Below are 16,597 nucleotides of genomic sequence, written 5' to 3'. Positions count from 1 at the left end.
CCATTTTAAATTCAAATTGTTTCAAATGGATGTTAAAAGTGCTTTTCTTAATGGTATTTTGCAGGAAGAAGTTTATGTAGCACAACCAAAAGGTTTTATTGATTTAAAAAGGCTCTTTATGGTTTAAAGCAAGCACCTAAAGCATGGTATGAGAAGTTGACTTCTTATCTATTGCACAAGGGCTTCAGAAGAGGAGGAGCAGATAAAACGTTGTTTATTTTCAGGAAAGGAAAAGATTTTCTTGTTGCTCAAATATATGTGGATGATATTGTTTTTGGTGCTACTTGTGATAACCTTGTCCATACTTTTTCAAAAGATATGAGTAATACTTTTAAAATGAGCATGGTTGGTGAACTAACTTTCTTTCTAGGTCTCCAAGTGAAACAACTTGATGATGGGATTTTCATATCTCAATCAAAATATGCAAAGGAGCTAGTTAAAAAGTTTAGTATGAAAGATTCAAAGCATATTCAAACTCCTATGAGTACTTCATCCAAATTGGATAGAGACTCTGATCCTAACAAGGTTGATCATTTCTTGTATAGGAGTATAATTGGTAGTTTGTTATATTTGGCAGCAACTAGGCCAGATATTTCATTTAGTGTAGGTGTTTATGCTAGGTATCAAGCTGATCTTAGAGAACAACGCATCCTTGTAGTCAAGCGTATTATTCCTTTTGTCAATAGTACATTGAATTATAGATTGCGTTATTCTTCTGAGTCTAACTCTGAGATTGCAGGTTATACTAATGCTAATTTGGCTGGAAACAAGGATGATAGAAAGAGTACTTCCGGTGGTTGTTTCTATGTTAGTACTAATCTTGTTTCATGGTACAGCAAGAAGCAAAATTGCATATCTTTATCATTTTGCGAGGCTGAATACATTACTGTTGGAACTTGTTGCACATAATTACTTTGGATGAAACAGATGCTTCTGGATTATAGAGTTGATCAGGGTACTATTTCTATCTTTTGTGATAATACTAGTACAATTAATATTTCAAAGAATCCAGTTTTGCATTCTAGGACTAAACACATTGACATTCGACATCATTTTCTTAGGGAACTTGTTGAAAAAAATGTCATGTCTTTGGAAAAAGTGCATACTGATCAGAATTTGGCTGATATTCTCACTAAACCATTAGATGCTCCTAAGTTTTCTCATTTTAGGAAATCTATTGGTATCTGTTATCTTGATTAGATGCATCGCACAGACATAGTCTAGAAAGGATTTTCATGCATATCTTGAGAGTCTAGATTATGTTTCCGAGAAGTTAAGCGTACCATATTGATTGAGTATGTTGAACACAAGGAGGTTAATGACACATGGATTATCTGTGGAAAATATATAATGGCTATGAATTGATGAAGTTGGTTTTGCTTCCTTATTTCGTATAGTAAATGAATCATTAATAGTACATTTACTTGAGATGTTATTATTTTGGTTAAAGATAATGTTGATCTGATTGATCATTATCTTGGAATTTAAATTCGATTTATGTGTTTTAGACCAAAAGAGTGAAAAGAAAAAGAAATTTGAAAAATAGCTTGGAATGAAAAAGTTTTTGAAATAGAAAGAAAAAAAATTTGCTATTTTGAAAAAGGTGAGATGGAAAAGGCTATCTTTGGGATTTTTCCGAAAGCTACCTTGACTCGAAACAAATGGGAATAAGGGAAAGAGCTGGCTACCCATAAGCGTGAAAGCCGCCAATGTGCAAAAAAAAAAAAAAAAAAAAAAAAAAAAAAAAAAAGGAGCACAAAGAGAGAAAAAAATTTGTCTTTTGCATATGTTGATTATTTGATTTATAAGGATATGTGATATCATTGATTTATTATCTGAAATCTGAACAATTGACAGATCATTATTTTTAGAACTAGGTGGTGATTTTACCATACTTGCTAAGTTTGTGGAACTTAAAAGAATTGATCTTAGTTATTTTTGTTGATACATATAATCTTGTGGAGTCTACATTCTCATTGGTTTTAATTTACAAGATTTATATGGTTGGTTGCTTCCTACTTCTAGGATATATCTTCCTTGAGACCCTTGTTAATTTGTGACAAAAACGGGGAGATAGAGATTAGAGTCAGATTAGAGTTTTATCATTCAAGGGAAGAGATACTTTTGCATTAAGGGGTAGAAATACTTTTTGCATTAAGGGGGGAACCATTGTTCATTGCATTGACATTCAGGTATTGTACATTGCATTGATATTCAGGTATTTTTAGCTTTATTATTTTATGCTTATGCTTATTTTCTTGATTAAGCTTGACGGGTAGTTGTGTTTGAGCTAATATGCAGATTACAGACTACTACATGTGTTGAAGCTTCATGAGATTCAAGAAAATGTCCGCGGTTTTCCATTAACAATCATTGTAATTTACTTTCCTGCTTGGGTAGATTGCTGAATTATTTTTAGGGTTTTGTCACGAAATTGCCAAAGGGGGAGATTGTAAGATATATATTTTGTAATTGGCTAATTTCGTTATCAAAACAAGTCCGATCGAGTTGTAATGTTCGGTTTAAAATTTTGAAGATTGAAGATCGGATGCGGATTTGAAGAAGATCAAGTGTTCATGATAAACTATACTCCGAGATGATGAGAACAATGCTACAAGAAGTTTTGAGAAGTAGTGAGAACATTTGGGAAGGGTTTTGAAATGTTTTCAATAAGATTTTACATTCTGTCCATCTTGAACTGGTTCAAGATTTATCGAACAGATTCAACTTGAACTGGTTCAAACTTTATCGAACAAGTTCAACTTTAGCAAAGTGGCGATTTTAGAGTCTATCCATCTTGAATTGGTTCAAGATTAATCGAACAGGTTCAAAACGTCCTGGTATTATTTTAACTTCAGTTTCCTTTTTTATCCCAACTTCCTTCTAAGTCCTATGCACGAAATTTATCATATTTTCTAAGGGATTAGGGCTTTCAAAACTCTATATAAACCATATCATATACATTGGTTTATTCATGGCGTTAGGGAAAATCAATTCTATATTTTGAGAAAGCCTTCTAGAGAGAGAAAATTCAAAAAATCAAATCTGATTATTTTGAATTTATTTATGAGAGCATACACATATATTCATGAGTGATTTTGTGGTGTTGTTCTCTATCTCATTGGAATCGGAGTTATACTAAAGATTCAGATATTCCAGATGAGAAGCAGGATTTAATTCTTCTACAATCGAGTTCAGATCTTGAAGAATAAAAGTAAAAGTAGTCACACTTTGGAAGGGTTGGAGCATTTGTGGAGTGCTGTCTGATCTACCTGCTACTCTTCTACAAATATCAAGTGTAAGCCTGAGATCAAGTTGCTGTTGGACGGGGAGTCGCAAAGCCAGAGGATCGTCAGCAGTTGGTGTGGTGTAGAATGATAGGGTGTGAGCTAAAGTCAAAGTTCGGTATACTTTATTTCAAACATAGTGGATTGGTTTACTTTGGACTATATAGTCCATGAGGTTTTTCCCATAACAGTTGACGTATTTTATCAACTGGGGTTTCCTCGCTAAAAATCCTGATGCAATCTCTCTAAACTTAACTTGCTTTACTTTTCAGTATTTATATTTATGATTGTGGATGTTTAACTGATCATGCAATTTAATCAATCATAAAATAAGCAAGTTGACTTAATAATCAAATCTAGGTAATTAAAGGAGTTAATCACAATTAAAATCAACTGTTTCCGCACCCCGCGTAACTCTTGTTTCACACTCTAGATATTGTTGAGTCTATCTAAGATGTATTTGCGTATCAGGTTTTTTTATGGATCGTAGTAGAATAGGACTTGCATGTGAGCCTAACCCACTCTCTTATTTTTCAATTGTTCGTCAGTTCCAGGGTTAGAGCTTGATCTTGCAGAGCAGATACAGACATTCATTCCACCGACTACGTAGGACTATTTTCTTTATTTAGCTTTGGATTATGATTTTAGTTCATTTACTTTACAGTTTGGGATATTGTTAGGGGTCCATTTGAGGGATTCCCAAGTTGTTAACCTTATGAAGTTATTTTGGAGTTTTAGATTTTAATAATTATATTTTGAGGATTTTCAATTAGAATTCGTTTCAGCCATTTATTATTTATTTCTTATTATTTCAATTTGTATTATGTGTTCATTAAATATTAATTGTTTGAGATCCGAGGGGTATCACAAGCACAGAGGCCCATTAGAAGACGCCTAAGGCACAAACTTTAGTATCCCTTGAGCCACACAACATACAATAAGGCTAAAGAAGAACAGAGATCATACTTTGGGGATTTTATGAAATTTAAATCACAATTCGATTTAATTAAAGACTTTTATACTATTTCATATACTTTTGAATGAAATGCAATGCAATGCATAACCGTTCCCAAACTTGGTCTCAAAATGATCTAATTCATATATAACTCGCTAACCGACTTTATCGATACGAGATTGATTAACTATCCCTGGCCTTAAATTTGACGACCATTTGGGGCATAGTAATCAATGTTACACGTCCTATATCAGACACGCACTCCCTCTAGGTCAAGTTAGTACCAGACTCGCGAAATCCAGTTCATTTCTAAATTTTTTTTTTTTTTCACCTTTTCTAAAATAACTTTATTATCCTTCTCATTCAATTTCCCTACCATGCCATGCATATGATTCATTTACATCTATTTGACCTCAATTTTCTCTTATATATAACAATGGCATAAACATGGTATTTTCTAGAAATTAAGCACAAGTATGGCATTCTCTATAATTTGATCACTAGCATACTCATTATAGAAATCATATTAACACAATTATGCTAGCATCTTGGTACAACTAAGCAATTCTTCAATTAATTAATGGCAAATACTTCAATAACCTAGAAAGGAAACACTTTATACATCACATACTAACATGCTTTCATCACATCTTCACACAATTATCATTTTACTCACAAATTCACATTCAATAATGAAATTAAGAGAAACTAAAGCTTGGATACTCAATGAAAGACAAAGTTTTAGGCATTAGAAATCCCTACCTCAATGGTGTAAGCCAAATAAGCCCTAATTTTGAATTTCCTCCAAGCCCTAGCAAAAATAGTCTCAGATGAAAGTCTTTGCCAAGCTTTTCAACTTCTCTTTCTTGCTTCTCTCACAAAACCTACTTTAAACCCCTAAAAAAATTTATTGTGATTAACTCCTTTAATAACCTAAATCTAATTATTAGGTCAACTTGGTCAATTTACGATTGATTAAATTATATGACCAATTTAAATATCTATAATCACAAATATATGAAAAGTAAAGCAAGTTAGAGTTAGAGAGATTGCAATAGGATTTTAGCGAGGAAACCCCAATTGATAAAGTATTTCAACTGTTTGCATGGGAAAAACCTCATGGACTATGCAGTCCAAAGTAAACCAATCCACTATTTTTGAAACAAAGTATACCGAACTTTGACTCTGGCTCACACCCTATCGCTTTACCCAACACCAATGGCTGACGATCCTCTGGCTTTGCGACTCCCCATCCAACAACAATTTGACCTCAGGCTTACACTTGATATTTGTAGAAGAGTAGCAGGTAGATCAGACAACACTCCATGAATGCTCCAACCCTTCCAAAGTGTGACTGTGTTTACTTCTGTTCTTTAAGATCTGAACTTGATTATAGACGAATTAAATCCTGCTGATCATCTGGAATATCTGAATCTTCAATACAGCTCCAATTTCGATGATATAGAGAACAACACAACTAAATCACTCATGAATATATATGTGTGCTCTCAAAAATAAATTCAAAATAATCAGATTTGATTTTCTGAATTTTTTTTTCTCTAAAGCTTTCTTAAATATAGAATTGATTTTCACTAAAGTTATAAATAAACCAATGTATATGACGAGGTTTACATAGAGTTTTGAAGGTCCTAATCCCTCAAAAAATATGATAAATTTTGTGCGTAGGACTTGGAAAGAAGTTGGAATAAAAAAAGAATCAAACAGTAAAAAAGAAACTTAAATCCAAGTGCTACCAGGAGACCTTGAACCGGTTCAAGAAGGCCAGAAAGTTTTTGCCGTGGCCAACTTTGGTTCTTGAACAGGTTCAGCCCCTTTGAACCGGTTCAAGATGGACAGATTTGAAATTTTTGCTTTTCTGTTAAAGTTAAACCTGTTCGATAAATCTTGAACTAGTTCAAGATGGACAGAATGTAAAAACTTGTTCTGAACCCTCCAAAACCCTTCCTAAATATTCTTACTACTACTCAAAACTTCTTAAAACATTGTTCACAATATCTAGGAGTGTAGTATCCCATGAACACTTGATCTTCTTCAGATCCACACCCGATCTTCAATCTTTGAAATTTTTGAACCAAAAAATTACAACTCAATCGGACTTGTTTTGACAACGAAATTAGCCAATTACTAAATATATATCTCAAATTTTCCGATTCTTTTCCTGAAGAAAGAAATGAAAAAGAAGAAAGAAAAGAAAAGTAAGTGGGCAGGACCCACGAAGAGATTTTTGTTGCCATGAGTTCTTTGAACTTAGTCGTTCACGTAGGGGTTGTCTGATATGTCTGAAATGAGTGTATTGTTTATGGAAAATAAAGAATGAGGTGATAAGGTGAAAATAAGGAATAGTGGGCCCATTAGGAGATATTTTGTAAATTGATATTTCTTTGTTGATATGATGTCGGTAGAATGCATTATACATAGTGTAGTTTTGTGTACTAATTGAGGACAAAAACAGAGAGAGGGCTGAGATGGACAGAGAGAAGGTGAGAGTTTGAGGCTTGATGATCAATAATTTATTTGACAATGTAGGGTTCTTTATACCTTGAATCGTTTGAAGTGATTTTTATCTCAAATATTTTGCGATTGTTCTTTTACTTAAATTGCATATACGTATTTTTATTTAAAAGCATATCTATTATTTTGTGAATATAAATTTCATGAAACCCCTTCAAAATTCTTGTTATGATTTTTCCTACTGGGATTTCCCCCGTCTCACCTCCTTCCAGTTCCATGTACCGTGGATTGCTAGTTGCAGGCTTAGGTGGAAAAGTTGGTGTTGAGGATTTAATTTAATTTATTTGGAGATATTGTATTTTTTTATTTGAGGAATTGATTTTGTAACAATAAAGTGTATTTCTTTTGAAATCTTGGGTGTAATACTGATATACTTGGATTTGAATAAATCTCGAATTTTATTAAAAAATTCGAGATCGTTACAGAATGGTATCAGAGTCTATACTCAGCCGGAAGTGTGAGTGTAGTGATGATGCATTTGACGAGTGTGAGTGGGGCGAGTGTCTAGTTTTGGCAAGCTGTGACGGCCCAAGTTTTTCAATCCGGTGCATCAGTGATGAACCAAAAGATGATCCGATAACGGATCCGAAATACCGAAGAAAAAGACAAACAACGATCTTTAGAGATACAACATGACTCTAAGACACCATTGTGACCCTCAACAAGGTTACGGGACCCAAAGGAATCAAATGCGGAAACAACATTTCAAAAACGGACAAGAATGCACCTAGGGGAAAAATCATCATTTCCAGCCTAAAAGTGGGTGCCACCAAGCACACCATTGGAAATACAACGAAAAATCAATGAACTTAGACTCAAAAATCGCTTGATTCGGAGTCCGGATGAAAAAGATATGGCTAACGGAAGAAAAAGGGGCAAAACGATCAAAAAAATGGCAACCAAGAACATCTAACCGATTAGGAAGGCTCCTAACCGGTTAGGAAGCCAAAAATCTCGCCAAAAACACTGCCTATGCACATGTAACTGGTTAGGAAACCCCTCGTAACCGTTTACATGTGAAGGAGGCAGAATGGGCAGCCCAAAAACCTGGCAGCAGGGGTTTTCTCGGGAAAAATGGCAATTTGAGGGCTAAGATGACATTTTCTGGAAAAACTCAAAGAAGAAACCCCCCTCAAAATCGAGTTTTCTACATGACTTGGAAGAAAAATAGAAAAATACGCAATGTGAAATGCCCAAAACGCCCTCCCAAGAAAACTGGTCCAGAGGGTCCAAAAAGCTGCTAAATTTAAAAACTGAGAGCTGAACTTCGGATGCGATTTCCGATGCCAAGATGGCATTTTCTGGAAAAACACAAAAAAGAAACCCCCCCTAAAATAATATTTTCTATTCAATCATGTGAAGAACGGAATTTATTTCCCAAAGAAAATTCCCAAAATACCCTTAGGTCAGAAAATGCAACAAAAGTGTAAAATGAGTCTGTAGGAGGCTCATTTCACCAAAGAAGAAGTTTTGCCCGGAAACGACCATGCACGCAAACGTAACTTACCTATTAAGATGTGTTACAATGATCCATGGCCCAAAAATATGGCCGATGCAAAATATGACCCCTCAACGGCCAAAATGCCAAAAATGAAGTTTGGAAAGAAAACTTAGAATTCAAAACTATGAAATGGTTTCAAAATGCCGCTTGGCCCTTGGCCACACTTCATACATGGTGAATGAATGCTAATGGAAGAATCAAAATGGAGTTCCCACACCCAATACAAACATGGTGAATCAAAAACTCAATATTTTACAATACTTTCATAATATTCCATGAAGTCAAAATTTACATAGGATACAATTTACATGTCATTGGCCTCCGGCCTCATCTCATACATGTCAAATACATCGTAAAGAGTGTACTCATATACACATTACATATAAGGGATCAAATGTACACATGTTGACTTATAAGACTACAATTGGCATTCCAAGCCAACCTTCACAAAAGTGGAAGTCTCCAAGTCCGCAAACCATCCAAACATAATGAAGACCTCAACTTTGATTCTTGCACCTGAAATATGCCCCAGCATCGTAGGGGTGAGTAACATAAAGCTACTCGTAGGAAATGAGCATGCATCGACCTACGTTTTACAAGTTCGCATGATTTAATTATAGTGGTTCATTCCGCCTAACGTCTATGCCAAAGGTGAGACTCAAGGAGCATCCTAACTACCTAAGACCATTTCTAGCATTAATCACCTTATTCATGCAATTTTAGCAACATAGGGTCATGCTTACACAAAGCAATAACATAGGAGCATGCTTACACAAAGCAACAACATAGAGATTCTCAAGGTTATCAACTTGAAGTCTAAAATGCAACATCAACTAAATATAACAATTTAGTATAATTAGAATATCTAATACCACACATTAAGACATAGATTCTCTAGGTTATCAACTAGAAATCTAAAAATGTGCAATCAACTAAATATATCAATTTAGTATGGATGTACTTAACAACATCAAAATCGCCAATAGCCAAAACCACAAGTCAACAAGGTAAACATGATTGTCAACTTGGAATGGAATGCGAAAACAAATAGTGGAAGACTTGGACATCACGCTCGAAATTCTTCCGAGACCTCAATGATTATTTCGGGCACTAACCCGCAGGGAAGACCACCCTAAGTGCGCACTATCTCAATGACTTAGAGGACTCACGTCCCTGTACTAAAGCCAAACCCTAGCCATCTCAACTCAACAATGTTCCAAGATTCCAAAATAAGTCAAATAAGTTCATAACTTATACATATTACTACTACATAGTAACAAGTTAGCAATATAACTTTCAATTGTGCATAATAAGTATTTCATATCCATAATGCTACGAAATCACAAGCCAACAATATATTCATATTAGAAACATACTCTCATGAATATAAACTTAACAACAATGCTCTTCAATGCATATAACACAATCTAGTGAATACATCATAAGCCTAAATCCATGCTCTTAAAATAAAAATAACTTCTAAAACATGATTAGATCCATGGATAAACAAGATAGAATTTAATTACATCAAAATAATTAAACTCTCTAGATTTCAAATCATTTCCAATTGGCCCCAATTTAATATATGTTAATAGACATATCATGGTCATTACATATATTCACACACAAGCTTAATTAGGCCCATGAAACCTCAAAAAAATATATTTTAATTAATTCCTTTAATTAAAGTTTCTAGATTTCCAAACTCAACCAAATGCTCTCAAATTAAAGTATGTTAACAAACATGCCAAAACTCAATTTAGAAGCATAATACAACTTAATTTCATACAAGCTATGACCATGAACTTTAATCTTTCACAAAAGATAATTATTAATGAAAAAGAGCAATTCTTATTTAATTAAATTTCAATTTAATATATGTTAACCAACATATTAAAACAAGAGTTTCTACCATGCCACAATTCAAAACCAAGTTTCTCATCATCATGAAAATTAAATCTTATACAAAGAATTAAATATTTCAAATTTCCAAAATTTGATACAAGGCATGCATATAGGTTGTATAAACATGGAAAACACACAATACAACACATATAAAATCCTAAAACATTCCCTACCTCCATTTGAGATAAAATCTCAAATCCCCACCAAAATAAATCGGCTCCGAATCCGACGAAACTCCTAGGTTTTGTCGGGGACAACACCATGAACATGAATCCTAAGGAAGCCCCATCAAAAACACAACTTGACTTCAAACCCGAACTCAAGAAATGGCTAAAACGAGATTTCAATCGGTTGAAATCGAAGGCCTCGCCGAGGGGAACAATAAACACAAAAGCATCACCACTTTTTAATGAAGGGAAGAAGTCCAAAAGAGGAGAGAGAAGATGGCAGCCATGGATGGAGCTTGGACCGGCCATGAGAGAGGAGAAAGAGAGAAAAATCTGATTTTTCTTTCTAAGACCTCCTATTTATAGAAAAACTCAAAAAGTGCCCCGAACGGGCTCCGCCGGGTCCGGAAAAGTGGATTCGCGCAGACGCTCTCAAATGAAAAAACTCCGTGAACAAAAAAGATTTCAAATGAGAAAATATGAATAATAAAAGAAACGGCGTCAAAAACCGAGTCCCGAGCAGAGAGTTATGCCTAAAACAAGTTTGGCACAAACCGGAGCCAAAAACCCTAAAACTGGAAAACATCGTCCAGGAGGAAATTCTAAGAGTCCACAACTCGATGAAATGTGAAAATAAATCCCATACGAGGATCCAGGCTCAAAACAAGGTATTGAGCAATAACTTTCATTAATTGCACAGTGGTCCCTCCAAAAAGTGAAAACTGCGAAACTGCCCCAGAATGGAAATATCTTCCAAAAGATATTTTCTTAGATACCCCTGAAATAAAATATTTTCAAAAGATATTTATGAATAACATCTCAAGAAAAGAAAAAATTTCCAAAGAACTTTACATTTATGCCCCTATGGACACCGGGAGCAACCAGAGTACTTTCTCACGAAAGTAAAGATACATATCTCATAGAAATCATTGAGAATGAAGATACGCGAAGTCGGAAACCAACTCCGAACACAAGAAGTGTGGTTACGCAAACAGAGTGACAAACGAGGAAAAGACGAAATAGAGAAAAAGACAAAATAGGGAAAAGACAAAAAGTGAATAGTGTCGAAAAATGAAAAGTGCAGAACTGACTCGGTCCTCAAAGGAAGTTGTCAATCTACAGAAAAGAGTCTCGAAAATCACTCCAGAGCACTCGAGACGACACTAATCGACAAGAAACCAAACTTAGAAGGGAAAAGATAACGGAAAAAATTTATCCGAAAAATCCGAGTCATTACACAAGCTACCACTCATAACTTAGCGTGTGTGGGCGGGTGTCATTTACTGACAGCTACGGGGATGGTCAATAGTTGTTAAAGATAATAATTTTTCGAACCTAACTTTTTAAGTGTGTAATTTTTAATGATTTTTGGTAGAGAATTAATTTTTAAATATATCATTATATGGTGAGTCCACAAATTTTAATTGTTTTATAACTTTAAGGTAAAGATGATATATCAGGAATATTAAAAAAATAGTACATTGAATTTTGTATTTGGACAATTATTTTGTGACAGCAAAAAATAAAAAAAGTGAACATTTTTATGGGACGGAAGGATTAGTATTAAGTTAAAATTTGAAAAATTTATAAAATAATTATAATATAATATTTCTTATAATATTAGTCTTAAAATCAATACTGATAAAAATGTAATCTAAAAATGAGAAAAATGCATCCTGAATAAATAAAGATAAAAAAATTACATGACAAATTAAAAATATATATATAGAGAAGAAGAAACAATAACTTAATTGTATAAAAGAGAAGTGGTAACTGGTAACACTACAACAAAGAAGGCTTTTGGTAACGAAATGAATTGTCGCTAAAGCTTAAGTTTTTGTCGCTATATGTGTTTAGGGACGAAATAAGTCGTCCCTACGTAGCCGTCGCTATTGGTCTATAATGACAACTTGTAGTTTCGTCGCTAAATCTTAAGCTTTTAGTGACAAAACCTATTTTGTCACTGTTCGGTAAGCTTTAGTGACGATGGTAATCGTCACCTTTACACACCAATTGTGATGATCAGCTTTCATTGCTAAAGCCTTTTGGTCACAAAAATGTATAATATTTGCATCATCTAATTTAGTCACTAAATGGCTTTCTAAGAATTAAATTTGCTACCATTCAATTAAATTTCTACACTAAATTCTATTCAATTCGTAAACAATAAAAATTGACACAAGTTTAAATAAAACATCAAATTTCATTACAAAATTACATTTTACATCATTCAATACAAAATTACATTTTACATCATTCAATTTCATTACAAAATAAAACTAACTCTCCAATTGTGTAACACAATTCAAACTAACAAGTAAAAAGCAAACTCTCAATCTTTCATACTAGTCTTCTAGAATCTTGTAATTCTTCAAGTGATTTTTGACTTTATGTACTTGCCCTTGAATACAGAAATTTCCAAGTAAGAGCCATCCTAGTTAATACCTGCAATAAAAGCAGAAAAAAGATTTTTTATAAATGGAACAATGGGGTCTATGAAAGTTAAACTAGAAATTTAAATAATACTATTCTCCTAAGAAGTAAAACTTGATTAAAATATAACAAATATAACTACATTTTGAATAGAAGTACTAATATAAAAGGAAAAAACGGTAGTTACATACACCATAACCTATGCTACCACTTCCAAGGCCAAAATAATGTTTCTTGAGGCCTTCAAGATGTGCATCAAAGCGTTCTTCGTCCACCCTTGAAAAAAAGAAGAAAAAAAAGAAGTAAATACAATAAAATTAAGTAAACTAAGCCAAACTATTTAGAAGTGTAAGCAATGCCAATCTATCTTCTCATAATGTGTATCAATCATCACAAACAATATGTGACATCCACAAACTAATATGTAAGGCCACATAACATATCATACTATAATAATACTAATAATAATAAATTATTCCAAAAATCAAAAGCTTATAAACTATTGTATCAGATAAAAAAAGATTGAAGTGGCCTAAGTCCTAGAGTCTTTATTGTAGTCTTTATTGTAGTGAACTATCGACCAATAACAAAAAAAACATCTAAGCCACACAAAAAGTGGAAAGGGAAAGAATCCATTGATTATCCTAGTACAAATTCTTGTTTGGAAGTGCATAGGAGTTACTGACAGATGATGCAATTTGACGTTGCTTGCTGTAAAAAAACTAATATTCTATATAATTTCATCAAACAAATCAACATATATGACATACCCACCTTCTTACCACTTAGTTTTTATAAGAACATCCAATCATGCAAAGAATAAAACTTCTGCATTGAAAGTTTTATATATAGGAAGCAGGGTGTAGAGGACAAGAAAGAATAATAAGTTCAGTGTTTTCTCTAGATTCAATTACCATTAACTACCACAATTCATTATTTAATAAGAATAACAATCTTACCATACTTCCAATGATAGGATCCCTTACAAGTGTTGCCTTCAATTTGCTGGCATATAATATTTACCAAATTGGTGGGAAGCATCATTCATATGACTTCTTCAGAAATTCTGAGTGTTCAAATTACATGTATAGATTTCCATTAATACATCACAAAAGGCATAAAAACAAAACAAACAAACAAACAACAATAATAATATTTTAATGTTATACCTAGTGATCACCTCTTCAACTTAATTCTTCAGCCGATTTGCTGAAGATTGAAATAAATCTCCTTGTTTTCCTAACTCATATGCTTCAACCTTTCTCTCATCCTCCTCCTACGCTCGCCATTCTTAACCTAAAGAAGATTAGTCCTAGTTTTAAACAGATAGATTAAAAAAAATACTATCAGAATCGCACATATACAAAATATATATGAATGGAAAATATTTACAGATTCACATATTATGGGAAAGATTTACAGATTACATATATAACTAGGAATCACACATAAAGTTAGGGCTTTCAGCGGTAGCCGGAATGGAGGCTAGGGTTTTGAAATTGAAGGACCGATCTTGAGGACGTTTTCAAGCAGAGTCACTAAACTGGTAACAAAATTGAAGACCCCATCTTGGGATTGGGTGTGGAGGTTTGGCGATCTTGGACTGGGTACCGAGCAGGTGATCAATATGGTTATGGCGTGAAGAATGGTTGAGATGAAGACATTGAAGTGTGTAGTGAGGACAATGTTGGGTTTTTGGGAAGGTGATGGTTAGGGATTTTTAGGAGAAGAGAATGAGATGAAGCTGCGAAATTGCCATGGTCTTTTTGGAAAAACTTGAGCTTCCCTCTTCTCTCTCTAATCTCTATCTTCTGCTAATTTTGTGCGTAGAAGAATCGTGCGAGAGAGAAGTGCGAAGGGAAAAACTGTGCGTAAGCGTCGGGGTAGTGCAAAGGTCTAATACAACGTCGTTTGGTTTGACTGAAATAGCCAAATTATACGAGGTCGTTTCATCAATGAATGAAAATATCTTTTGTTTGACACTAAAACGCACAGTACTGCGCTAGAAACATCAAGGAAATAACCCATCCACGACTTTTGACAAGGGCGGGAAGGCTGCCAATTTTCCCGCTGACCTTTCAGTGACAAAATAAAATTTTCGTCCCTAAAAATACTACTATTAGGGACTAAATGAGCTTTGTCACTAAAATTTTGTCACAAAAGGCTCGATTTGATGCAGTGTAAAGAGGGGGCATTAAAAAAAAAAAAAAAAACCAATGTTATAGAATTATTTTTCCTTCACCAATTATTTCAATTTGAATATTCTAAAATAGAAAAGTATCATTTTAGTTAAACAAAATAGAAAAGTATTTTAACGTCTCATACAAGTTGTTATGAATTTATCACTTCACACGTGAAGAGTAAGAATATTAGTACATATGCTATTATTGTTTTTTTTTGGTAAAAATATGCTATTATTGTTGTTGTGACATTTTTATCAATTTTTAATTGACCAAGTGAAAACTCAATTATTCATTTCAAGATATCTTTACTATTTTAACATTTCTTACATATTTATAAGCAAGGCGGCGCCAGTGATCAAGCCTTTAGTTGACTAATGGCTAGTGTATAACTATTTTATTTTATTATTATTATTATTGTTGTTGTGACATTTTTATCAATTTTTAATTGACCAAGTGAAAACTCAATTATTCATTTCAAGTTATCTTTACTATTTTAACATTTCTTACATATTTATAAGCAAGGAGATGCCGGTGATCACTTTTTACTTTAGAAGGTAAAGATTAAGGAGGTACCATTTTGCTATAAAGTAGGGATGCCAATTTTTGTTCGTGAGTTATAATCGTGTCGTGTCAATTTAAGGGAATTTTACTAAACAATTTAACTCGAACACAACTCGTTTAATAATCGTATCAAGAACGCTCAACACTAACCCGACCTGTTTAATAAACGTATTACATGTGTAACTCGTTTAATGACCTGCTTAATAAAATGAAATATTTATTTTGGAATTTAAATAAAAATTTATTTATGACTCAGATAATTAAACGGATATAAACGAGTTACATGTGTTATATCTCTTAACCCAAACACGATACGAAATTAATCGTGTCAAACTATTTACGATCTAAACTAATTTAATATTAATTTAAATTCGTTTAACTTGAGTCGTATTGACACTGTGGAATTTTGCCAATAATGACTATTCTACGACTTGCAATCACTGACTTTTTGTTAAACAACTTTCCTATACATTTACAATCATTTATCATACCACAAAAAAGTTTTGGGAGAAAAGTTTTCTAATGTGCTCTAATGTCTCCCAACACTTCTATTGATTGCGAAAGGCCGCGGTGCAAACTCTAAGGGGATTATAATACATCATCACTCGTAATGGGCTTCATGAGAGTTATTTATTTATTTTATCTTTATAAATTAGAGAAAAGTGATTTTTTTTTTTTTTTTTTAAATATTATTGACAAGAAACTCATATATATCATACTCACACATCCCACTTTACTCATTTAGAGACTCAAATTTTTACTATCTATTTTGAAAAATAAAAAATATACCACTAAATTACAAAGTTCTTGACGAAAAAAAAAAAAATTGAATATTCAAAATTAAATACTTTATCAATTAAGTCAGTGAATAATTCTTTAAGAGTTGTGAACTAAATTACATAAAGCTGAAACGTGAAAGCAAGAGTGAGAGCGAGAACGTAAGAGCGATAGAATTAAATTATAAATAATAAGAATTTGACTTAAAATTTGCGCGAAACATAAAAACAAAAACACATTCAGAACGGAACACATAAGAACGATATCCGTTAAAAAATGATTGGCTGTCTTAGGAT

The 16,597-nt window shown here is 33.2% G+C and overlaps 1 protein-coding gene and 1 long non-coding RNA gene across 2 annotated transcripts; one reads left to right on the top strand and one right to left on the bottom strand.

The window, feature by feature from the left end:
- Nucleotides 1-342: 342 nt before the first annotated feature.
- LOC132316435 (secreted RxLR effector protein 161-like) lies at nt 343-909 on the top strand. Its single transcript, XM_059814910.1, has one exon. The coding sequence runs from the start codon at nt 343-345 to the stop codon at nt 907-909; it is 567 nt and encodes a 188-aa protein (XP_059670893.1).
- An 11,669-nt stretch (nt 910-12,578) lies between these two features.
- On the bottom strand, nt 12,579-14,656 carry LOC132267589 (uncharacterized). Its single transcript, XR_009469027.1, has 4 exons — nt 13,950-14,656; nt 13,740-13,846; nt 12,972-13,056; nt 12,579-12,792 (listed from the first exon to the last, which is right to left on the bottom strand). It is a non-coding gene; the product is annotated as an uncharacterized LOC132267589 (long non-coding RNA).
- Nucleotides 14,657-16,597: the final 1,941 nt, after the last annotated feature.

This window comes from Cornus florida, unplaced genomic scaffold (genome assembly GCF_030987335.1).
Source record: "Cornus florida cultivar Cherokee Brave unplaced genomic scaffold, ASM3098733v1 CherokeeBrave_3.0.0_Hap2_Chr07, whole genome shotgun sequence".
Classification (NCBI taxonomy): Eukaryota; Viridiplantae; Streptophyta; class Magnoliopsida; order Cornales; family Cornaceae; genus Cornus; species Cornus florida.
Note: the sequence above shows the minus strand (reverse complement) of the source record. Positions and strands in the feature narration are given on the sequence as shown.

Bases quoted from the DNA above. Each gene is read 5' to 3' on its own strand.
- LOC132316435 (XM_059814910.1), top strand. From the start codon at position 343: ATGGTTGGTGAACTAACTTTCTTTCTAGGTCTCCAAGTGAAACAACTT.